We start from the raw sequence: 24,300 nt of genomic DNA on the forward strand, positions 1-24,300 counted from the left end.
ACCCATCTGTCCATTCACCTGTTCTCTGCCCGCCCACTGGTAGATCCACCGTTCTATTCATCCATCCATTCCTCAATTATTCTGTTCATTTTTGCATCCATCATTTATCAATCCAGACATCCATCCTTCTTGCAAGAATCCAAATGGCCCTGTCATGGTTCCCTCCTGTGGCCACTCTTGCAGGTGGAATGGGACATTTTGGAGACTCGTGACCATCTATCCTTAACATGGCAGAAAACTCACCGTGCCACTCACTCTCTGTCTTCCTTGCAGGAGTGTGAGCCATCCATGAGCGGCAACATCACTGCATTTGCACTGAAAGCCAGGGTTGTCTATCCCATCAACCAGAAGTTCCGGGTGAGCACTTAGCAGTGAAGTTTACTCCATAATGGGTGTGGCTCCATGGGAGGACAGGGATCAGATGTGGGTTTCCGTCCTATCTGGAAGTTTGGTGTATAACGGATCAAAACATGAGAGTTGACCCATTCTGTGTGGGCACACGGAGGCCACAAAAAAGGTCAGGAATTACAGCTGCTTGATCTGCAGGGATGGCAGCGACCCCCACAGTGGGTTGCTAGCCTCCCTCCGGGTGCCTCAGACCCCAGCTCTTGTCTCTGTCCATATGGCTCAGGGCTAATGCCAGATGCTATACTTCCTAGACACTTATACTGGGCTGAGAGATTATCACACAGTTGGCATTTCCACTTTGTGGCATTTCCAAAAAGGGAATGGGCTGTTCAAGGTTACATGCAGGAGGAGGCTAGATCTACCTGACACACTTGACAACAGGTCTTGCACCCATGACTGTGACCAGGGACCATTGGCTGGAGTCTCTATGCAGAAAGCAGTTATAATGGATGGAGGAGCTGAGCCCATGAGGTGTCCTGTGGACAGTGTCCTGGCCAAGAGTGTTTGGTAAGGACTGGCATCCTGATACTCAGGAAAATATGCTCTGAGTCTGTAGGGTGCCATTCCGACTCCCAACTCAGCCTTTCCTGCAGGGCACTTTCTTGCTGTGCTGTGGAATGGTGTGTGTGTGTGTGTGTGTGTGTGTGTGTGTGTGTGTGTGTGTGTGTATGTATGTACTTCTGCCTCACCAGCTGTTTGGACCTCAGGCAAGACAGTGTGTGGAAGGGCTCAGAACCATGGTTTGCTCAGTCAGCGACTTCCTGCACCAGAGGGTGTTCCCAGATTCTCCCTGTGGAAGCCTTGTGATGAGCAGCATCTGTTTGTGCTGCTGGAGTTGTTAGGGTCAGAGCCTGGGCCCTGGTAGGCCAACAACTGAGTTTACCCATCCTCAGGAAGCCAGTTAAAGAGACATCAGCCATGAAGAACAGAGAAAGGGGACATATTCATTGTGGTCACACACACACACACACACACACACACACACACACACACACACACACACCATGCTCACCCCAGGCAAGTCCATCTTCAGGGTCCTGACAAGAGGTTTATGTTTATGACAGAGGTTTGCATAACGAAGCAGTCTGGGTTATGGTGTGGCCCCACCCCCACCCATCTCTGACCCATCACTGAAGCCTTGCCATTTCCTACAAGATCTGGCAGGTCATCAGAACTGTGTGATGCCTCTTTCTGGGAAACGATCTTCCCCGGCTGACTTCAGCCTTTCCTCCTCCTGGTGTAGACTTTCTGGAGAAAGTCTAATTCCTTGAGGACTGTTGTTTCAGGACTCTGATGGACTGGGTGGGAGATGCACGACTCAGTCGGTACAGTGTGCGCTTTGCAAGTACCAAGCCTTGAGTTCAGCCCCCAGAATCTCTGTATAAAAAGCTGCATGTAGTGATGTGCACTTATAACCCTAGCACTGGGGATGCAAAAGCAGTCAGATTCTGGGGCTCACTGTCCAGCCAGCCTAGCCAACCCATGAGCCCCAAGCCAGTAGGAGAAACTGCCTCAAAAACCAAGTTCAATAGGAACAACTAGGAATGACTGCTAAGATTGACCTCTGGCCAACACACACACACACACACACACACACACACACACACACACACACACACACACTTACACACATACACACACACACAGTGGGTGTTGGGAGAAATCTAAACCTCTGCTGGGCCAGTTACAATCATGGCTGACTAACCTGTTTCCCCAGCACACTGTGGAAAGCTTACACTCAGCTCCTTACTGTCTGTCAGGTGGGTGGAAGGCACTTGTATGTCAATATGCTGTGGCCAGCTGAGCAGCCAAAGGTGTTTCTGGGTTGCTATAGGTTCCCTGGATCCCCAGTCCCATAGCCAGGCAAGCAGCCATAGAGAAATGGCCAGAGACCTCAGCAACCCAGCAGACCTCCAGGAAGGCAAGCCCCAGCAAAGGCAAAGTCCAGCAGGGCAGCTCAATCTAGAAAGGTCCAGAAGCAGGACATGAGGAGGTAGGAGCAGGGGCCAGCTCAGCCTGTGTAGGCTCAGAGGCAAGTGACAAGGCTAGACAGAGACCTGAGCACTTCCAGTTATCCCAGGGACCAGACTGTGACTAGTCCCACACTGGGTTTAGTTAGGAGACAAGGGCCTGCCAGATGGCTATCAAGGCTTGTGGCGGGAATGACCTTCATCAAGGCAGGGGCTTAGCACACGTCGTCCAAAGGGCTCCTGGGGGCTGAGCCAGCCACAGAAGAGACGAGGGAGGGAAGGCTGCTTTCCAGAGGTCGTCATGGGCTGGGCAGATGGGAGCACCGAGTACAGAGATGCTTCGGAACAGATCCTAATGGTTCCAGAGCAGGAGCCTGGTACAGAGGGCTGGCCTCACGGAGGCAAGTGCGAGAAACAGATGAGCCCTGACTCAGTCCATCGGGTGTGGGCTTGACCATCGTCCTGGGGCAGAGCTTGGTCTGTGCACACTCACCCCAATGGTCAGCTCAGTCAAGTCTCCTCTGTTCCCAGCCTCTGGCTGATGGATCCTCCCACCCGTCGCTGCATGAAAACCTGACACAGGCAGCAGCCATCTTGCCCCACCTACCCCACCAGCCAGCAGAGGCCTCACCAGCCAGCAGCCTGGGCAGCCTGAGCCAGGCTGGCAAGGAGGATGGCAGCTCCTCTTCCAGCATGCACTCAGCCTACAGTGACGACAGGCTCCTCCACTGTGCCTTCCTCCGGGTGGGCAGCTTCCCTGAGGTGCTGGCCTGTGAGAGGTAAGGAGCAAACGGGGGACAGTGGAGCTGCCGTGGGTGAGGCAGAGGAGGAACCAGGTCCAGAAAAGTGAAATGACCCAGCCATGGACACACAGAAGCACACTGTCAGAGCTGGGGACACGATACTTTGACTGCTGGCCACACAGCATGGGTCAATGTTGGGGATACAGAGCCGAGCCTGAGGCCTGGAGAGAGGTGACCAGAGAGCGGTGTTTGGGCACTGATGTGTCCCAAACTTTAGTGCAGCAAACACCCGGGAGTTTGGGCAAAGCTTGCAGCACCTGCAGGAACCTGAGGTGATCACTGTTGCTCATCACTCTATCTCCGTTGCCTGGCAGAGGGGCCTGGACCAGGTTTGGTGATCCATAAACACCAGGTGATATTTCCTCTACTTTGTGAAAGGACACAAAGAGGCTGAATAGCTTGCCAAATTCACACCGCAGTGAGTGATAAGGCAGGTTTGAGTGATAAGCCACCTTATCTGTGAGGCTCGGGGGCCATGTCACCATACTCACTTTGTGGTCTGCGGACAGGGGTACGACAGGCAGCTGTCCTCAGGCCTCTGTTCCACTGCAGTCCCAGGAATCCCTGGATGCCTTAGTTACTTTTCTATTGTTGTGCTGAGATACGTGATCAAGGCAACTTACAGGAGAAAGAGTTCGTTGAAGCTTTCAGTTCCAGAGGGTTAGAGTCCGGGACCACCAAGGTTGGGAGCAGGGCAGGCAGCAGGCAGGCAGGTGTGGCAACTGGAACAACAGGTGTGCATCCTTATCTGCAGGTAGGAGGCAGAGAGAGAAGTAACAAGGAATGGTGTGGACTTTTGAAAACTCGAAGTATGCTCCCATGACACACCTCCTCCAACAGAGTCACACCTTCTAATCCTTCCCAAACAGTTCCACCAACTGGGGACCAAGCATTCAAACACGTGAGCCTGTGGAGGCCATTCTCATCCAAACCACCACAACAGGGGACAATCCTGGCCCCAGAATAAGAATGAGTGGGCTTGGAGCCTTGTTGCCAGGGGAGGTGTCCCTGGGTTTAGGGAGACCAGCATGGACCACATTCTCGCATTTGCACTTACAGACTACAGAACTGTGTGGATAGGTGTTTTCATTCAAATACATCTGTCTGTGAGGAAGAAAAGGATCCCCAAGGCAACCTGTGTCTGTGCTTACTGGCTCTGGCCTCTGCTCTCAAAGTCACTTTGTCACGCAGACCTGAGGCTGTCTGTGTTGAGGAAAGGTGACCTGCAGTGACAGAACATACTAGAGAGGACACACCGAGCCTGCTCCTCTGGCTTTCTCTCTGGGAACATTTGTCTCCAATGTCTCAGGAAGCTGTGCCCTGACACTTCCTATTCCCTCAGCTGAGGCTTCCAGCAGCAGTCTAGACTTCTCTAATCCTGAGTGTATGTGAGGAACATGAACGGGGGGAAACATACACCACAAAGACCAAGTAGAGACCAGTGTCCTTTCCTCATCCTGGCTTCTTACCCTTTGACCCCTGTCTCCTTCTCTCTGGTGGATCAGTGCGGATATTGACCTGTGTGTTTGCAGCCTCCACCTGAAAGACCTGCTTCAGGTAGACACAGCGCTGAGACAGGAGAAGCACCTGGTAGGTGGAGTCATTGGCCTTCTCTTCCTAACCTGGGGACCAGTTGGGGATATGAGACTCCCTGTGTGCACAGAGCCCCAGATGTGTGAAGGGCACAGACCTGGGTGAAAACAGATGTGGGAACGAGAGTGATGAGGTGAGGTCTGAGTGTGGTGAAGCATTCACTGCCACTGACAGGACTTGGCCTTTCATTTATCGGGGATAGGAGCCATCTAGAGGTGAGCTCATGCTCAGGCCGCACCTGCTGAGGACACAGGGTAGGGAGAGCACTGTGTGAAGGGAAGACACAAGTCAGTAGCTGCCATTAACAGCAGCCGCACACAGGCTGAGGCTGTGGGGAGACCAGACACTGCATGTATCACCGAGGGAGCAGAAAACTGTACGAGCGCTTCTAAGAAAACCAAGCATGTGATGTCCAGAGGACCAGTAGCTCTTCCTTGATTATCTATCCTAGAGAGACCATGCTGGCACCAGCCCCTGCATGAATGTTTACCACAGGGGGCCGTGATGATACCGGGCTGATAGAGTCCTACAGTGCAGTGGCCAGACACCATCCAGATGGTACCCTCTAGGATTCCCTGGGAACCCCCGATTCTGGGAGAACCATTCTTGGTTTATGGAGCATCTCCTCCTGTGGAGATAGGATTCTGGGAGGGCTCTGCACATCCCAATTCTTTAGAGGTGTCTCTAACTCTCTTACAAGGAAGCAAGTCTCCATGTGGAGATGGGGGTCATGAAGGGCTCTGCACAGTGTAAGCACTAAGTCAATAGTGTAAGGAGGGGAGCGGAGGGTCAGTGGAGAGAGAAGGAAGAGAAGAGGGCAGGGAGGTGGGGAGAAGGGAGGAAGAAAGGAAGGGAGGGGAGAAATATTCTTTAGAAGCTTCCTAAAACGCGGCCCAGGACAGGGGTGGCCAGGATATATAGTCTCTTTTATATATAGATCCTTTCCTCCAGCAATAACTATGTCAGGAGGGAGGGCACTTCTCAGATGTTTCTCTCATTCCCTTCTGCTGACAGATGTTCATTCAGATTCTTAAATCGTGCCTCCTGGACCTTTTTCCTAAAAAGAAGCCTGATGATGAACTACACCAGAAGATCCTTTCAAAGCAAGAGCATGTAAGTCTTTAGTCTATATCTCAAGGTAACTCAATAAAATGTTTAAATACTAAACCATATCATGATACACATAAAAATATTTTCCTTTAATGTATAAAATTGTTTTTATAATATACATTTGAACACAGTGTGATCTCATGTGAAAATGTATGTGCATATATAAAAAGAACACTTGCAGTAACCCACAGCTTGGGTCCTGGAACCCTGACTAGGGCCAGCAAGGTGATGAAGAAAAGACAGACACACATACAGGGAAGCTGGGACCAGATGGGAGTGTGTTCACTCGGATGAATGGGACCTACTACCGCCAGCAGCCTCAGCATATTTATTAGGCCATCAGAGGAGGGGGAGGTTGGTAGTCTCAGTAGGAGGTATCTGCAGGTGGGTAGTCTCAGCATTAAATCTATCTCCTGAAGAAGTTGGCCCCACATCTCCTTGGTTACCTGGGAACACAGCTCCAGAGAAGCAAGGACCATTCCTCCCCTCCACATTGGGGTTTGAAGGAGCCACACGGAGTACCCCATGATCCTTCCTGAGTATGGAGTGAGCTGCAGATCTAGAAATGCTGTCAGCCTGGAGGATGATGCTTCCTAACACTGAATCCAAGAACTGACACAGTTGCCCACCTCGTCAAAAGAAGAGCTGGACCATGGAAGGCTCCTTATGGAAGCAGGTCCTGTGCTGCCTGTTCACGGTGCTGAGACCACACTGGACCAAAGGCTTCCCCTGAAGATGGCGTCCCAGGGAGAAAGAAGCTGGGCAAGCTGAGCTGTACTTCCTGCTCTTGAACCCACCAAGTACTTACCATTTCCTCCTTGAGGTGTAGTGTATAATCCTTCCCCATGGAAACCCTATGAAGGAATATTCCTGCCCAGCCCCTAGAACACCCATTTTCTAAGAGTTTGTAGTGATTGAAAGACATGATTTGATTGTTTGCTAAGTACTGACTATAGGTTCAGGAGGATGGGGGACGTAGAAGAAAATCAACCTTCATTCTTGGTGTCCAATGTTTAATGAAGTAAAAGAGTTTTTACCTTTACATCTTAAAAACATTCTAACTTTATGTGTATGAATGGATGATGTAGGTGTGGGTGAGTGTGCCACAGCGCGTGAGTAGAGGTCAGAGGACAGCTCTGTGGAATCGATTCTCTCTTTCCATCTTTGCATGGGTTCCGGGTAGCAAACTCAGATATCTAGGCTCACACAACAGGCCCAGCATTAAACCCTAAGACAATGCCCAGAACTTCTCATTACTGTTAAGATACATTTTTATAAAATATTTGTCAAAAATATAAGAACATTTATTCTTCTAGAACTTTGAGTTTTACGATTTTTTTTCTTTGTGTCTTTGTTCTTTTCCTTCACCCCAGGATTTGGAGGAGTTAGAAAAGGGATTTCAGGCCAGATTGGCAAACACGGAAATGTTGGGCACCGGTGACCCCGGCTACGTTTCCCTGGCAGATGTGGAGAGGAAGGAGAGAGAGCTCTCGGAGCAGCTCATAGACAATGTGAGTGCTGCCCTCTCTTCCCATGGGGATCTTGGTGTCTGCAACAGTGACGTTGATGAGATTAAAGAGGACACTGTCATGTCCCATCCTGAGGCAGAGACCTGGTTTCCGAAGTTCAATGGCAGAGAAGGTACAGTTGAGAGTGGAGATTTACAGAGGGAAGTTTTAATCCACTTATGTTTTCAGCTGGCTGATTTTAATCACTGAAAGCCATGATTCCTATAAGCGGTCAATGTCACTACTACTCTATAGTAGAGTGGATTCTGGGAGCGTCTCCAACCCTCAGCTTCACGAAACATGCTCCTCATGTCACAGAAGAGGGCTTCCTTGGAACACCGCTTTCTCTTTGTGACTCCGTGGCCTCCTGGCCATGGATCTTTGTGAAGCAGATGTGTCCTGGCCACCTCCTGTGCTGAGCAGTGGGGATTCAGATTTGCTTGTGCAAGTCCTTGCCCAAGAGACTTGGAGGCAGCCACAGTGAGCAAGGAGGACCACCTGGCTCCCATGCTGCTGTGGAAAGGTGCTGGGGGAGGCTGAGATATGATTGAGGGACATGTTTCTTTCCCTTCAGGATCTGAAAGGGCTCCTTCGTGGGCCATAGAGAGGCCAGTCAGAAGGGATGCTGACCCATATGTGAACAGACACGAGCCAGGGACAGCGGGGAGGTAGGATGGCAGCTTAAAGAAGGAGTGGTTTATTTGGGCTTCCAGTTTCAGAGAGTCAGAGTCCTTGATGACAGAGAGGAGGCAGGAGCAGGAAGCTGAGGGCTTACACCCTGGACCATAAGCGTGGAGCAGAGTAGAGAACTAGAAATGCCACAAGTCTTTAAAAGCCTTCCTCCAATACAAGGCCACACCTCCTAAGCCTCCCCAAACAGTGCCACCAACTGGGAACCAAACATTTAAATGCCTGAGGCTGTGGGAAATATTCATTCAAGGGGTACAGTTACTTTTCTCCACTCTGTGATCAAATACCTACCTAGTAAGTGCCTTAATGGAGGAATGGTTTGTTTAGCTTACAATTCAAAGGGATATCATCCCTAGTGCTGAAGGCATGGTTGCAGGAACTTGAAGCAGCTGGCTACATTGTATCAAAAGTTAATGCTGGCACTCCCCTTGCATTCTCCTTTTTATTCACTCTGGGACATCCAGCCCACAGGATGGTGACACCCACCTTCAGGATCAGTGTAGACTAAAAGGATCTGAACCAAATACAGCCAGTGACAGTCACATTCTGTGACACCTCGGTTTTTCCTGGCCCTGTTGCTACGCCTCAGGATATGTTCTATTCAGAAGTAAGCAAGCAAGGCACACGGCTGACACACAGCCCGCGTGCCAGGAAGGACAGCCACCAGACTTCCTGACATCCTTGATGCTGAAGCTTAGCTCGGCCATGTTGTCACACTTGAAAGCCCCCAAGTTCCCAAGCCGTGAACTGACTATTCCTGGCTCCGGTCCCACTAAGATGTGGCGTGGGAAGCTGGGTTTCAAAAGCAGAATTTCACAGTCAGCATCTTCTCTGCCATTTGGCTCTTTTGTACTTCTGGAACATGACTAATAGTTAGCGGCCTCCTGAGTTTTTATTTTAGGCCGTATTTAATCCCTCGGAGAGATCCTGGAACTCACAGGGTCTCATTGTCTCACATTTCGCGCTCCCAAGGAGTAATTGTGACCTATGTGGAGTCCTTAAGCAGGGCTCATAACTTCCTTATTGGCAGTGATGCCCTGTGTTTGCTGAAAACACCTCTGTCATATGCCCACAGTGGCTGGGGCAGAGTGAGGGGCCCACCAGAGGACACAATGACTGCCAAGATAAACCCACTTCAACTGCAGAAGGGTGGAGAATCTCTGGTGGGAATGAGGGACGAGCTGCACCTCTCAGGCGCTGGCTAGAGCTCTTTCTTGAGTAAAATTGTTCCCCATTGCCTGCTTCTCATGCTCATTTCACAGATGGGAGCTTTCTGGAAGCAGATGGAAAGCATCCAGCCCATTCTCGTGGACCAGTTGAAATGCTCCAGCTCCAAGGCACGGCAGCTCATGACGACTCTGACAGGAAGAATGATTGCGGCTGAAAGGCTGTTGCGTGATTCTCAGGACCTGCAGGCCCTGGTAATGCAGGGCATGAGAAGGGGTGGGAAGACACTCAAACACGTTAGGGATCAGGGGGTCAAATACCTTCATGTTGTAGAGGGGGATTAGCACCCCAGAAAAGGGCAATGAATCCACCTACTATCCATCCATCATCCATCCCCATCTGCCCCATCTATCCATTATCAATCATCCATCCATCCCACAACCATTCATCATCTACCCTTTTAAAAAAAGGATCTATTTTATATGTGTACAACTGTTTTGCCTGAGTGTATGTATATGTACCAGGTACGATCCTCTGGAACTGGATTTATGGATGGTTGTAGACCACCAAGTGGATACTGAGAACCAAAGGCATGTCCTTTGCAAGAGCAACAAGTATTCTTAACCACTGAGCCATCTCTCTAGCCCCTTGTAAATTATACATGTACGCACATGCTTGTGTGCGTGTGTGTGTGTGTGTGTGTGTGTGTGTGTGTGTCTGTGTGTCTGTGTGTGTGTCTGTGTGTGTCTGTGTGTGTCTGTGTGTGTCTGTGTGTCTGTCTGTGTGTCTGTGTGTGTACATGTGGTTGCAGAGGCCGGAGGTGTCAGGTTTCCTTCAAGCCAGAGTTACAGGCCATTGTGAGCCACCTGACGTGGGTGCTGGGAATCAAACTCAGGTCCTCTGGGAGCGCTGTACAAGTTCTTAACTGCTGAGCCATCTCTCCAGCTGTCTGCCCATTTTTACACCCACCCACCCACCCATCCATCACCCGCCATCCAATGGTGGGGGTGCTGATCAGATGAGGGTTCTCAATGATAATTGTACATTGGTCTTTTCTGGGGAGCTTTAAAGACTCTGATGCTTGGGCTCTGGCAGATCTCCATCCATCTTAGGCTGACACCCAGGAGCAGAGAGGTGTGGGAGACAGGGTCCTAGAATCTGGGCTTCCTAGAGGACAATGGTTGAAAGGTTTCAGAGCAGGACAGGACTGGTCTCTGAAGTAGCCCCCTAGAGAAGCAGGCATGCTGGTGCTAAGTGCCCAGTGGCTTATCCCAGACTCCGAAAGCATGGGGGAGGCTTCCATCTCTGCCTAAGATGCAGATGGAGGGAGAGGGAGTTCACCGTGAATAGAGTGTGGAATTGGAGCCCACTACCTCCTCCACCAAGGCAGGGCCCTGACACCCAGCCATTGTCACATGTCTCCCTATAGGATGCCCTGGAGAGAACAATGGGTCGGGCCCACATGGCGAGAATGGTGGAGTTCCTGAGGACCCAGATCCAGGAGGAGACCAAGTGCCGGCTGGCCGCCATCTCCCGTGGTCTGGAGCTGCTGACTGTCCAGGGACAGCTGTCCGGGAGGCAGAAGGAGGAACTTCTGACCCAGCAGCACAAGGCCTTCTGGGAGGAGGCAGAGTGCTTTGGCAGGGGTGAGCTAGTGAGCCTGAGTTGGGGACCTGGCATAGTATGGCCTGTGACACTGAATCAGGGCTGCCTTCCCTGCTAGTCCTGGGGATGGGCTGCATGTGTCAGGCCCGGCCTCCCTCTCTATAGAGCGGAGTGATCAGAGTCTGTGTGAGATCAGGGCCATTGTCTATTCCCAGTGACCCAGGCTGACAAGACCTCATTGTCAAGGCAGGACCACCGGGAATTCAAAGGAGCAGAGGAAGGGAGAGGATGTCAACCAGAATGGACACAGAAATGCTCAGGGGTGGTCCATGCTAACCACATACAACCCCAGCTGTGTCCAGCTGAAGGGTAGCTAGTGAGGGTTAGCCAGGTCATCATGGGTGGAGGAATGCCACACAGGTTCCCCATGTCTGCTCCCGCCCACAGGGCCAGCTGGAGGTAGACTAGGCAAGTTCAAGATCCTTGGGGTCACCATCAATGAGACCTGCACAGGAAAACAGGTCTATGACCTACAGTGAAGGGACTGCCTGTTAGGTCGTAGGAGCGGGTCACTGTGGGCCTGCTAGAGAGTCACTTCCTGTTCTGTGGTTCTTTCTAATGCCAGAATTCATGCAGCGGGGCAAAGACCTGGTCCAAGCGTCTCTGGCTCACCAGGCCGAGGTGATGGCGGAGCTCACACAAATCCAGGAGGAAGAGCGGAGAAGTTTCCTGGCTGGTTCTCCGCTGACCTCGGACCCAGGGGAGTTCCTCAAGGTGACTCTACCCCTGCTCTGTCCCCAGTGCTGTGCCCTTACAAGCCGAGCCTGTTCCACCAGACCTTAACTCAGGCCTCCCTGTGCCAGGCACGTGACCATAGCCAAGTCCCTCAGTCTCTGGGCTCCCGATTCCTCTGTCACGTGTCAGTGATGAGCATCCCAAGCTGGGCTGCTGAGAGAAGGTGGGGAGTCTGTAGCAAACATACCAGAATGATGGCTCATGGCACACCAAGTGTGTAAGGCCCAAGCCTCTTTCAGAACTGTCCTCAGCCATGGGAGTGGAGCATCCCCCAACTCTGGCCAGGCAAGTGGTCAGGACCAGGAAGGTGGCCCCACTAGAAGATGCCCTGGGTCCCAGTAGGAAGAGGATAGGAGGCCCGTGGGAGGGCAGGAAGCGATGTGCCAGCTTTCTGGAGAGAAAACGAGCAGCTGGGATCCAGTGGGACAGTGGGACAGGCTGGGCCACAGTACAGCCACAGGACCATGAGGACAGTGCAGCAGGAAGAAGCACCATGGTAAAGCAAGGACCCGCCCTCCCTTTCCACTCCCCATGAGCTCTAGCTCTAGCTAGGGCCATGCCCAAGAGTCAGGAGTGTACCCTAAAGGGGTGGTGAGAAAATTAACCACAGTAAGGAGAGAAGATAGGCCTCAGCTCCTTGTCACCTTCGGATAACTCTCTGCTCAGGCTGAGCCCCAAATGTGACAAGGTGATAGGCATTTATGTCCCAAGATCCAGCTTGGACGAGACAACATGGCTGGTGTTCAGAGGACAAAAGATAGCGAGTGAATGAATGAATGAATGGGCAAATGAGTGGACACTGAGCTCCAGCCCACCTTCAGGATGCCCATTTCTAGTCCCTGCTCTCCAATCTCATCTCACACCCACTCCACACCATCCTATAGGCAGACAGAGGGCTCTACAAGCATCTAGTTGTGATAGCTGCTGCTCAAGCATGGGTGACCTTGGCTCATGTGCCCCCGCAAGCCCTCGTTTTTATGGACTATCTAGACATTTCTCCTCATGGGATGGCCCCTGTGCCCTTCCCTTACTGTGAGAAGCCACTCTCTGTCCTTGTGTCCTACCCTACCCTCTGGCTATGTAGGAACCTCTGATAACCTGTTAGTCTGCTCCATGTCCGGCTGTTCTGTTGGCTCCCTGGAGGCAGGGTCCAACTTCTGGCTGGCAGGGCCTGGCTGCTTCTGGCCCATACAGGCCTCTAATCACCTGTCTGCTCTACCCTAGGTCCCCAGGTAGGACCCCTGGGTATGGTAGATCACCATCAGAGGAAGTCAGAGAGGGTGTTGTCTGGCGACAGGGCGTGGAAGAGATAGCAAGGTGGCGGGGTGGACACGCCTCCTCACTGTAACAGAGGCCCAGACTGGCTTCCTGGGAGTTGGCTTTGAAGTACTGGCCTCAGGCACAGTTTGCAAGCCACTGAAGCCGTGTGGCAGCTCCGTGCCTCAGTTTCTTCACCATTATATTGGGTCGAATATTCGGCCCAGCAGAGATGTCAGTCATCTGGGGAGAGTTTTGCAGAAAAACCAAAGAGAGCAATTTTCTTCTGTACTTGGTTCCTGTTTTAACTACAGGCTTTTCATGAGGTCCTGGAGAGGCAGCGGCTGACACGGAGTGACCAGGAGGAGGAGGAGGACATCAGGATCACTGAGGCCATGGCCGCACTCTGCCAAGTACGTGATTGTACTGTTCTTGTTGCTGTAACAGAAACACCTGACACGAATGAGTTGAGAAAGGGTTGATTCTGGCTCTCGGTCCATCTTGGTGGAGAAGGCATGGCATCAGAAGCATAAGGCAGCTGGCTGCATTGCATCTCCAGTCAAGAAGCAGAGAAACATGCATGCTGGTGTTCCGCTTGCCCCCTTTTATTCAGCATGGGATCTCTGTTCACAAAATGGGACTGCTTGCAGTCAGCGTGAATGGTTCCCCTCCTTGGTTAAGCACAGACTCACTCATGGGTGTGTCTCCTAGGTGACTCCGAGTCGGCCAAGTTGACAATGAAGATTACAGTGACTTAGCCAGACAACAGAGCATCCTTCTGCTCTGCTCATGTGAGAGAACCCCTTGATCCTCCTATCCTCTGGGCCAGGACACCAGAGGCAGGGTCAGGTGGCATTTTACTTGCTGCCTGGAGGATCCACAGACCACATCTCTGCCATGGGTTCTTCAAATCCATGTTGGGTACTGGGAGCTTGATACACCTTTGAATCTGTGCCTAGGCAAGTTAGAGCTGCCCGTTTCTCCTCACAGCTGGCTTTGAGGAGACAGGAAGAAGTGCATGAAGATCCCCCAGGTGTAGGGCCCTGGGACATGCTGATGAGAAGGGCAGAACCCAGGCTGAGGGGTGGAAAAGGGGTAAAGAAAGATGCTGGTAAGGAAGGATATAACACAGACCTCAGGACCAGGCAGCAGCACTGTTGGGAGAGGTGACTCAGTTGCCCAGCTCCGTGTCAAGCTCTACCTCAACACACTGCCGTGTGAACACTGCCTGGTCCTTCTAGCCCTGTTTCTCCATCAGTCTCCCTTCACAGGGTTACTATGACAACCCAGTGCCTGGGAGGCCTTGGGACAGCAGCTGGAACTGGGGACATCCCAACCCATGTTGACGCCATCACCGAACCCTTACTTATCAAGCACAGAGAGGAGAGTGAGTGGCCCATGGAGGAGCAGGGTGAAGGTGACCTCAGACAGCTGTCTGTCTGAAGGAAGTGTCCCTGAGTGGACCAGGAGTCAGCATTCCAGATTCAAGAGTTAGAAGGTGTGGAGACAGGAAGCACAGCTGTCCTGACCGGTGCTGTCCAGGATTGATTAGGTGTTATCAGTTCTATGGCCTTAGTGTCCTCATCTGTAAACATAGTAGTTTTAGGAAATTTGGTTATTTCTCCAAATACCACTTCTGCTCCAACTCTCGTGTCCCTTCCTTGGGGACAGCAGTGACCCCTGTTGGACTTCCTGGTCTCTCTGGTGCCTTCATCTTCTCCATGGTGTAGCCTCCTTGCTTTGTTCGGGGTTTCTTCTGACTTATCTTCCTATGCACAGATCCTCTCTTCGCCTGTGTCTAGATGACGGTGATTGAAACCGTGACTGAGTTCTTAGAACTTCTGAGTTCTGAAACATCTAGTTGGTGCTTTCTAAACCAAGCAGTACTGTTTATCATTGCAGCTCTTTGCTTATCTTGTGTAAGCGTGGCTTCTAACACCATGGGCAGAGCAGCCGCCACTACTTCAGGTCCGTTTCTTATAACCACTCTGGAATACATATAGTTTGCCTGTGATAACAGCTGTGTGTGTGTGTGTGTGTGTGTGTGTGTGTGTGTGTGTGTGTGTGTGTGTGTGTGTGTTTTGTTCCTATCACCTTTCTTGCTTAGACCCATGTGCTCTATTTCAAGTCTGGAAGCTTAGACCCCAGCATGGGGGGATATGGAACCTGACCCATGACCCCAGTGTGGTTCTCATTTCAGGAGCTGTACTGTGGCACCATGGAGACCTTCCAAAAGTTTGTGGACACTCTGTTCCTAAAGACGCTCCCAGAAGTGAGCAGTCTCCCCGTGGCAGAATGTGAGGCCCTGAAACAACAGGTCCAGGAGCAGGCAGCGAAACAGCTGGGGGAGGTGGACCGATTTCGCAGACGGCAGTGGGAACTCCTGTGTGACCTCTTGGAACACGACAGGCGGGTGTGTCACCTGGGACCTGGGCTGGGCCGTGCATATGAGACTTGGGGTGAGGGGTTTTCAGATGCTGGGCACCCCAAGGGCCTCTTAGGGACACCACAGAAATGTGGTTCAAACATCTGGGATACATTCAGTGCTGGAGTCCATGCTGAACATGGTCAAGGCCCTGGGATGATACCCAGTGCCCCAAGAAAACAAAGGCATGGTTACCAAGCGTCCCCCGTAGTCACAGGGAGGGCCAGGATGTGAACACACCTGTAAGTTCACCCAGGAAGTCGTGAGGCCAAAGGCAGAAAAGCAAAGGACAGAGGAGATGGCGCGGAGCTGTGGCTGCAGACCCGGGAAGGGCTGGGAGAGAAGCAGGAGGGTTGGAGTCAAAAAAGCAGAGCTTGGAATGGTGGGCTGGCGAGCCTGAGCACACAGCAAGCAGCCTCTAGAAACTGGAAAAGGCAAAGAATCACAGGCCAGGGCCTCTGTTAAGACCCATGCTCCATCCAGTGGCACCCTGAGTGCAGGCTCGGAAGTCTCCAGGCTGGTAGAGACAGACCCTGTTAAAACTCAGGAGATTGAGAGAGGACTCTGCATGAGGGAGGTCTTATTGCATGGTCTTGCTAGGGGAGATGAAAGCCTTCCTTCCAATCATATGAAATTACCTAGGAGGACTGTGGGCACAAGCAAAGATGTTAGGAGGATCAGGAAAGAAAAGGACTTGTTAGAAAACCAGGGGTTGATGGACCCTCTGCACCCGCTTCATGCATCGCTGTCCCTCTGGGCACAGGTGTGGCTGGAGGAGTGTGCGCTGTCCACGGTGCTGCAGAGGCAGCTGCAGGATCACCAGGAGAGCACCATCCACCGGGTCCTGAGCCGATTCAGTGGCCTCTCTGAAGAGTGAGTATGAGCCCTGAAGGATGGGCTCTGTCTGTGGGAGAGTCCAGGCTAACTTCAGTGTGCTAACCTGCAATGTGGGTACATCGGCTACCCCCTGCCTTCCCCTGATAATAAAGATGCACCGTTTCACAGTTTCCTTCTCCGGAAAGCAGTGCTAATAACGCCTGTTTCATGGCAGTCTGCCTGGCAGGGACTTTTTGGACTATCTCTTGTGAGGTGAATTTATACACATTGGGTTTGAGTACAATTCTAGATGTTTGGTAAATTTGCAGTTTTACTTCTGTTACTACATGCAGTCCAGATGTTGGAAACGTCTGTCATCATATAGATACTTTGTGCACATTTACAGTCACCATCAATCAACTGTATATTCTCTTTCTACAGTTTTGCTGTTCCCGTTGTGTGGTTTTTCTGTTTGGTGAAAATATTTTTCCTTGTTTTCTAGAGGAAAAAAAATGACAAGTATTCTCTTTTTAGCTACCCATCTTTTCCCCCAAGAACCTGATTTATGTAGATATCAGGTGTGTGGCCACAGTAGATGTGGGTACAGAAGCAGGAGTGTGGCTGTAGTAGAGGTGGTCACAGCAGCAATGGATTGGTATGGCTGCAGGTGTGTGGCTGTTGTGGTGGATGGAACAGGAGCAGGTCTGTGGCTTTGGCAGTGCTTGGTACAGGAAATGAGTGGTGATGGTAGTGGTTGCATGGCCATGGACGGGTATATGGTTCTTGTGGATAGAATGACAGCAGGTGTGTCTGTTGTAGTGGATGATGTCAGAAGGGGGAAAGATAAGCAGGGTGAACCAGAATGACCCAATGAACATTGCCAGCTCACAGAGGTTCAGATAGCCAGGAGCCTATGTCCTGAGTTGTACTAGTATTTAGTCCATTTATATTTAGTATAAATCAGTCTTCTCTCTATATCTTGGGATTCAGTTTTATACTTACTAGACTCTCCCAGCACATTCCATACATAATTCCGCACTGTTCCATTCTTTTGGTCCATATGTTACCTTGTAGCTTTTCTGTTGTCTATTTTTCCACTTTTTTGGGATGGTCATTTTTTCCTGTTTGTATGACTGTTATTTTTATTGACCACTGGATACTTATTGAATGGCTGAGGAGATGAGGGCCAGCTTTTATGGTGCCAAACTTCCCAGAACACTAGTGTTGCTCCTAGCAGGGATTTTAAGTTATGGCAGATGAACCCATCCCCGAGGACTGATTGGTTCCACGGCAGGACTTTGTAAAAGGTGGTGACTCCACATCTCCAGGTTGAGGGCTGCAGCAAAAAGCCTTGAGTGTGCCCCATGTCTGCCTTTTGTCACTCATTGGCTGCCAAGGTTCTGTCCAGCTTCCCAGCCTCTCCAAAGCACTGTACATTCTGAACAAAGCATTGGCCCCTTTGCCTGGCCTTGGGTTGTCTTGACCCACTGGCGTGGGAACTCAAGTGCTTGTTTTGACTTTAAATGTGTTTAAGATTTACGTATGAAATGGAACTGGGCATGCACCACAGCCACTGCTTGTAAAAGATGTGGTTGGGTGTCACCAGATGAATGGTGGGATGGTGGATTCCCATTCCTCCTGTGGGTGTGACCCCTCAGTGTCTCACTGGCCCAGGGCATCCTAGAGCTGTGAGCAGCCTTGCTCTCTCTCTCACACAGGTCCACACGAGGCATCCTGCAGGGCCACGAGCTGCTGCTGGGCTCTGCTCTGCGCAGACTGGCCCTCCGAGGCACCACCATCACTACCCTGGCTCAGATGAGGCTGTCTGGGAAGAAGAGGCTCCTGCAGGAGCTGCGTGAGCAGCTGGCTCTGGAGCAGGGAGCGTCCCCATGCCTGGAGGAGCATCAGTGGCAGCTGCTCAGAGCCCTGGTGAGAACACAGTGTCATCTGCCCCAGAACGCTGCCCGGAAGTGCTCCATTAGACCCACGTTCCAGTCCTGCTTGTCACATTAGGATCCTGACACTCCAGGGTTTTGCAGGGCAGTGTGACAAAAGGTTCAGGTTGGGATTTGACTCACAGGGCCTCATTGCCTCCCAGGATGGGGGCCTGAGGGCCGTGGTCAAGGTAGATCAGGGCAGGTCTCTCTCAGACTTTGTTCCTTGGCTTACAGACACATCTACTCTTGTGTGCTCACAATGGCCATCTTTCCGTGTGTATTGAGATCCTCACTCCTTTTAGGAGGACTTCAAGTACGCTGGAAGGAGACCCAAGCTCAAAACCCTTGTACATTAATCTCCCATGTCCCATATCCATGCTATTCAACACTGAAATCTTACGATTATAATTTAAACATGTACATTTGAGGGAACATGGTCCAATTCATAAATGGGGGAGGGGCAGAAGTGACTCAGAGGGGACACACATATGTCAGGGGATTCTAGTGAAGGTGACATGGAGAGAATTCTACCAGGAAGCTAAGAGAAGTCTCAGGGAGGGAGAGGCAGATGGCACACAGGCACCGGGAAGAGGCCCTTCTCGCTCTGTGAAGATTTGAACAAACTGGAATAATTGGCGAGCAGCAGTAGGCTTGAATCCCCACCAGCCGCCCTGGGTCTCCTGCATGGCTCTCCTAAGCCACAGAAGCTGTGGTGGCTTTGGTCCTGCTGGTGACACAGCAGCCCAGTCTCTTGCTCCTCCTTAAAGGGACCAAGCAGGCTGCTTCTCTAGCTCCAGTTCCCAGCTTCCCCATCTCTCCGCCCCAAGCTCCTGATTCCCTCACCCCACACGCTCTGTCCCTGGCCCCATGTGCCCGGCCACAGCTTCTACCACATCCCCAGAGCAGATCTCAACCTGGCTCTGCTGTTTGCCTTTTAGGAAGTCACTCAACCTCTCTGAGCCTCTGAGACCTTGTCAGTCCTAGTATTTCAGACTTCACAGTGTAGAACAAGGCCCTCATTTTGTGAGGGTCCATGGATCACACTGAGCACACAGCTGGTGCTCAATAAATGTCTTTGGATGAGGGAGGGGGCTATCAACAGACACCTACGCTCATCCTTAGGGCTAGTGTTTCAAGTCTAGAATCTGCCCGCCCTTTCACTCTGTTCCCCGGCCTTCAGGCCAGCACAAGGCCCAGCCATCCTGGCTGCGGGGTAGCATGTCTTCCCTCGTAGGAGGCCCGGATCCTGGAGGAGGCGGCCAGACTGGAAGATGAGGCGCAGCAGACCGGCCTGAGGCTGCAGCAGCAGCTGCTTGCAGAGGCACAGGAGGCAGGGCAGCTGCTACAGCTGCACTCGGAGCGGGCCGTCGGGCAGGCGTTGCTGGTGCATGCGAGGAACGTGGCCAGCAAGGGCCGGACCAGGGACAAGGAAGACTTCAAGGTGAGAGCCAAGCCCTGTCCCTCGACGCCAAGGGGCAGGAAGAATGGCGCTTTCTCTGACTCCCTTTGAGCTTCCAGCCTACAGCCTGTGCCTGGTTTGCCAGCCAAGAATCACCCGGCCCCAACACAGAGGCCCTAAGCTGTGTCCTGTCAACTCTGGTTCTGTATCAGCCTGAGGCACACCTGGCTGGCTCTCCTCTCCACTGCCCACCGCACAGCAAAGCCAGATCCAAGCTGAGAGGTGTGGCTCTCCCTGAGGCTCTGCAGACAGACTCTGATGGCCTCATGATCCCCATAGCTCAAACTTGGACAAGTGGGCAGTGGCTCACTGCTTCTGCTGCCAGGGCTAAATGACAGCGGTCAGAATAGTGACAGGGGTCATGTGAGTGTGATGCAACATCTGGGTGCCTTCTCTACCCTGCTTCCTCAGATTCCATACAGCCCAGGCTGGATCCTCTTTCCCATTGTACAGATGGGCAAACTGAGGCTTCTCCTTGTACAAAAGACACACTGAAAGCATGGCAGGTAGTGAGCAGTAAGAATGTACCTGGAGCCAGGTCTCGGCTCATCTCCAGTGCCCACTCTGTATCTCCTTGATTACCCACTGGATCCGTGAGCTGAGAGAGAGATCTGACTGAGACAAGGGCCATGGTGTCAGTGGCCTAGCAAACAAAGATATGTGCAGCCTGGCAGGATGGTGGATGTGATGGAGTCCCTCACCCATCAAGGCTTTGTGCTAATGTTCAGGAAGGAGATGACCCACCCCCAGGAGGCTTCCCGAATGTTACATCTTATTGGCCAGAACTAGATCAAAACCATCATCCCGACCTTCCTAGCCAAGGGAAAATAAGGTTATCACGAACTGGCTTAAACAGGCCATGCTCACCCTGCCTGAGTCCTGGCCAGTCCGGGTTTGGGAAAGGGTGGGAAATACAGTGCAGAGGCAGGTGGCTCCACCTGTGACCTTCCACGTGACCCTGTCTCTCCTGCTGACCACAGAGGACCCTGGTGGAGACGGTGGTGGAGAGCGTGTATGTGACCAGCACCAGCGTGAGCCACCTTGTGCAAGCATATTACCAGCGCCTTGGGAAGCTCCTGCAGGCCCACCAGGAGCAAGTGCTACAGCGTCTGAAGACCCTGCAGGGTGGGTGTCTCCGCAGCTAGAGGCCAGCGGTGGCTTTGAAGAGTGGAGTCTGTGCGGCCCACCTGGGGGAATCTACACATGCATGCACACGTGTGCATGCATGCGTGTGTGTGTGTGTGTGTGTGTGTGTGTGTGTGTGTTTCCCTTTTTGACTCAAAAGCCTTGTGTGTGTGTGTGTGTGTTTCCCTTTTTGACTCAAAAGCCTTGTGTGTGTGTGTGTGTGTGTGTGTGTGTGTGTGTGTGTGTGTGTGTGTGTGTTTCCCTTTTTGACTCAAAAGCCTTTGTAAAGGGTGATAAAAGAATCGTGTGTATGCAATACAGTAAGTCTAGGTGGTTTCTGGGAAGCATCTGGGATGAATGCTTGTAGGTCCTGCTGAGAAATGGAAGTCATTCCATCTTTGAGCTTCCTGGTAGCCAAAGAGATGCAGTAGCCATGAGTGAGAGTTCCTGAGCTCTCAGCAGAGCTCCTGAGACCCCAAGAATGTTTTACTCGGGGCTTCTGTAGCTAATCTCCCAGCACCGTACCCATGGAGCAGTGGGTGACAGCCGCCCTTCCCACAGCGACCCTTAAATAACACCCAGATTTCCCGCCGGCTTTTCCTCTCCTTCCTGCCTCCCTGCACTAGGGTCTGCAGAGTGGCACTAACTCCACAGCTCGCATGCTTTACTGCATTCCCCCAGGATGGGCTCGGATTGAGCCCCAGGTGGAGGGACAGGGGGAAGGTCCTGGAGTACCAGTCTGTGGCTGTCCCTGCTCTCAGCTGGGCTCCGCTGCCACCTGCCCACCCCTCCCCCCATCAAGGAGAATGCAGCTGAGATCTGGCATGTGCTCAGGAACCCACTGGTGGCTGCAGGTTCCCCATCACAGTGTTTCAAAGAGATTTGGGCTTGCTTAGCAGGAGACACCTGCTCATCCCTACAGAGTACTCAAAACCAATGCCTGTCAACTCTCCACACGAGGCCTCTGCTTGCCATCTGTGGGCGTGAGGGCTGGACTCACCTTCCTCCTGTTCTCTGGGCTCTAGCGGCTCATTCTTCTTTGCTGTGGGCATGGGACATTAGCTTCCCTGACAGACTGCAGCAAACCCTCTCTCTCTCTCTCTCTCTCTCTCTCTCTCTCTCTCTCTCTCTCTCTCTCTCTCTCTCTGGAAAGGACTGCTTCCCTAAGGAGCAGGGAGCAGGAAGCCTGTGCATGGTTCTGCTGATGAAGTGGTGGCTCCTCAGGCCCAGCCAGGTCAGCAGCTGCTGGTCACCTCACCACCAGCCAAGTGCAGAACCATGTGTCCCCTAAAACTGCTTCCTGGGTATTGAGTTATTTGACAGAGGGACACCTCCGGGAGGGTTGCCCGTCATCTTTGGTCAAGCATGGATTCCTAGGGTAAAGGTGGCATTATAGTAATTATGCAACAGAGAGTACTCTCAGCCAGGGCAGCCCAGGGCAACACATCACTTTAAATAATAATAATAATAATAATAATAATAATAATAATAATAATAATGTCACAATTTTTCTGAATAGGGAACTGCAAATAAGAAAGAGTTGCAGGCAATGGGTGTGAGATCAAGGCCTGTGCCTGACCTGTGCCAAAGCATCCATTACATTCTCTTGTACTGGCCTTCCCAGGACTGGTGCCTGTGATGTGCTGTAAAAGCAGGGGTGTCGTGCTCACTCCCTTCCCTGGCCCGCAGCTTCAACCTAAGCCTAGCAGAGTCCACCTTCCAAACGCACACCCTGATCGCCATATGTCTGTGGCTCCAGGTGAGAGAATCAACACTTACAAGCTGTGGAAGAAGCAAGAATTCGGTGACCCACCATCGGAGAGCCAGACACCATCGGGCAGCCGGGCAGCAGATACCCATGGAGCTACCCAGACAGTGCAGCAGAGGTGGGGCTCAGGGTTGTCTGGGGGTCCCTACATGGGGTGCACTCCACTCTACATGGTGGGCTTGGGATCCTGCGTGGTTTGCCTGTTGATGTGGGTGTCTTTTGCATCGCAGTCAGTTCTGAATCCTCTCATTCATATCTTGGACTTCTTAGAAGTCAGCTTAGAGATGAGAATTTGTGTGAAGACTGGTGTGCATGCGTGCGTGCGTGCGTGCGTGCGTGAGTGAGTGTGTGCGTGCGTGTGCGTGCGCGTGCGTGTGCGTGTGCGTGTGCGTGTGTGTGTGTGTGTGTGTGTGTGTGTGTGTGTTTAAGTGCAGGTATGCATATATGAGTGCGGGTATATATGTGTTTATGTAGGTGTGACTATCTATGTGTGTATGTGTGTGTGTGCATGTGTGTGTATAAGTGTAGATGTGTATGGCAGCCCACGGATAACCTCAACTTTGTTCCTCAGGCACCATCTACCTTGATTTTTAACAGTGTCTCACTGGCCGGGAACATGCCAAGCAAATTAGGCTGGCTGGCCATTGAGCCCCGGATATCTACCTGTCTCCTCCTCGACACTGGGATTACAAGCATGCCCCACCATACTTAGCTTTTTTTTCTTTCTCTCTGTATTTATTTATTCATTTATTTATTTATTTTGGTTTTACAAGACAGAGTTTCTCTGCATAGCCCTGGCTGTACTGGAACTCACTCTGTGGAGCAGGCTGGCCTCAAACTCACAGAGATCTTCCTGTTTCTGCCTCCCCAGTGCTGGGATTAAAGGCGTGCACCACCACCACCCAACCAACTTTTTTTTTTAACATGCATTTTAAGGATGAAACGCAGGTTCTCATGCTAGCGCTTACCCACTGAGCCATCTCCCCAGCCCTGGTTATATGTTGTTAACCTGGGAAGTGAAGGTGAGGGTGCAGGAGACGGGGGCAAAGGTGTGGGAAGCAATGCCCATCTCCGCTCCCACGGGCTCAGCAGCCCCAGCCTCATTCACCTGCTGTCTCGCAGAGCAGTGGGTCAGAGTCAGCTCCGCTTATCTGGCTGCTGTCAGTCATGGGGGGCTAGAATCAGTAGCCGTTCAGCTGGACTCTTCTTGCAGGGCCATGGGGAGAGTGGTTCCTGAGTTTCCTGAGGACAAAGGTCCTCTAGCTCCAGATGGGGCAAGCAGCTGCTGAGGCCGTGCTGAAGAGACCCTGGGAGCACCTGCTCTTGCCTGGCCTTGAGCTGTGCCTGGGACACGTCTTGTCGGTCCTAAAGGGAGTCTCAGGAGTAGACTATAAAGCAGGCTGCTGTGTTGGGAACCTCCAACTTCAGGGGGAGCGGGCTTGAACAGAGCATCTACCACTGAGAGCAGCAGAGGCTAGCGGTCACATCAGGGAGGGACCACCCACACATAACAGAGTTGGTCCCAGCCTCAGTAGGCTATCTGAGTAAATAAGGACCATGGCCTCACTGGACCAAACCCCACACCCCTCCTAGAGTCCTCTGCCTTGGGCACTGGCAGCCATCAGCAGGTAACCCCTGCTAAGCGGCAAGGTCCAGGCTTGCCCCAACCTTCCCGAAGTCATTAGACCATGGCCCAGCAGTATGGTTGGCTTTGCCATTAAATGTACAGGTTCCATACCCCCACTCCTGGTACCTCAAAACTCGGACATGATCACAGAATTGTAGGGAGAGCTCAGGGACCCCCATTTTCAGCACCTGACCTTCAACTACTAGAGATATGATTATGATTGGAATGTAGTTCAGG

At 51.9% G+C, this 24,300-nt stretch overlaps 1 protein-coding gene across 2 annotated transcripts in view; it reads left to right on the forward strand.

The window, feature by feature from the left end:
* Positions 1-24,300, forward strand: part of Evc (EvC ciliary complex subunit 1) — a 39,876-nt gene that overhangs the window by 9,175 nt on the left and 6,401 nt on the right. For both annotated transcript variants that reach the window (XM_042285907.2, XM_016004058.3), the window contains exons 3-17: positions 274-357; positions 2,910-3,157; positions 4,687-4,771; positions 5,789-5,887; positions 7,258-7,395; positions 9,345-9,503; positions 10,679-10,895; positions 11,480-11,628; positions 13,221-13,319; positions 15,107-15,319; positions 16,095-16,204; positions 17,866-18,076; positions 19,319-19,525; positions 20,524-20,668; positions 22,428-22,554. In XM_042285907.2, the coding sequence (XP_042141841.1) occupies positions 274-357; positions 2,910-3,157; positions 4,687-4,771; positions 5,789-5,887; positions 7,258-7,395; positions 9,345-9,503; positions 10,679-10,895; positions 11,480-11,628; positions 13,221-13,319; positions 15,107-15,319; positions 16,095-16,204; positions 17,866-18,076; positions 19,319-19,525; positions 20,524-20,668; positions 22,428-22,554 (2,291 nt within the window). The remainder of the gene's footprint in view (positions 1-273; positions 358-2,909; positions 3,158-4,686; positions 4,772-5,788; positions 5,888-7,257; positions 7,396-9,344; positions 9,504-10,678; positions 10,896-11,479; positions 11,629-13,220; positions 13,320-15,106; positions 15,320-16,094; positions 16,205-17,865; positions 18,077-19,318; positions 19,526-20,523; positions 20,669-22,427; positions 22,555-24,300) is intronic.

This window comes from Peromyscus maniculatus, chromosome 10 (assembly GCF_049852395.1).
Source record: "Peromyscus maniculatus bairdii isolate BWxNUB_F1_BW_parent chromosome 10, HU_Pman_BW_mat_3.1, whole genome shotgun sequence".
Classification (NCBI taxonomy): Eukaryota; Metazoa; Chordata; class Mammalia; order Rodentia; family Cricetidae; genus Peromyscus; species Peromyscus maniculatus.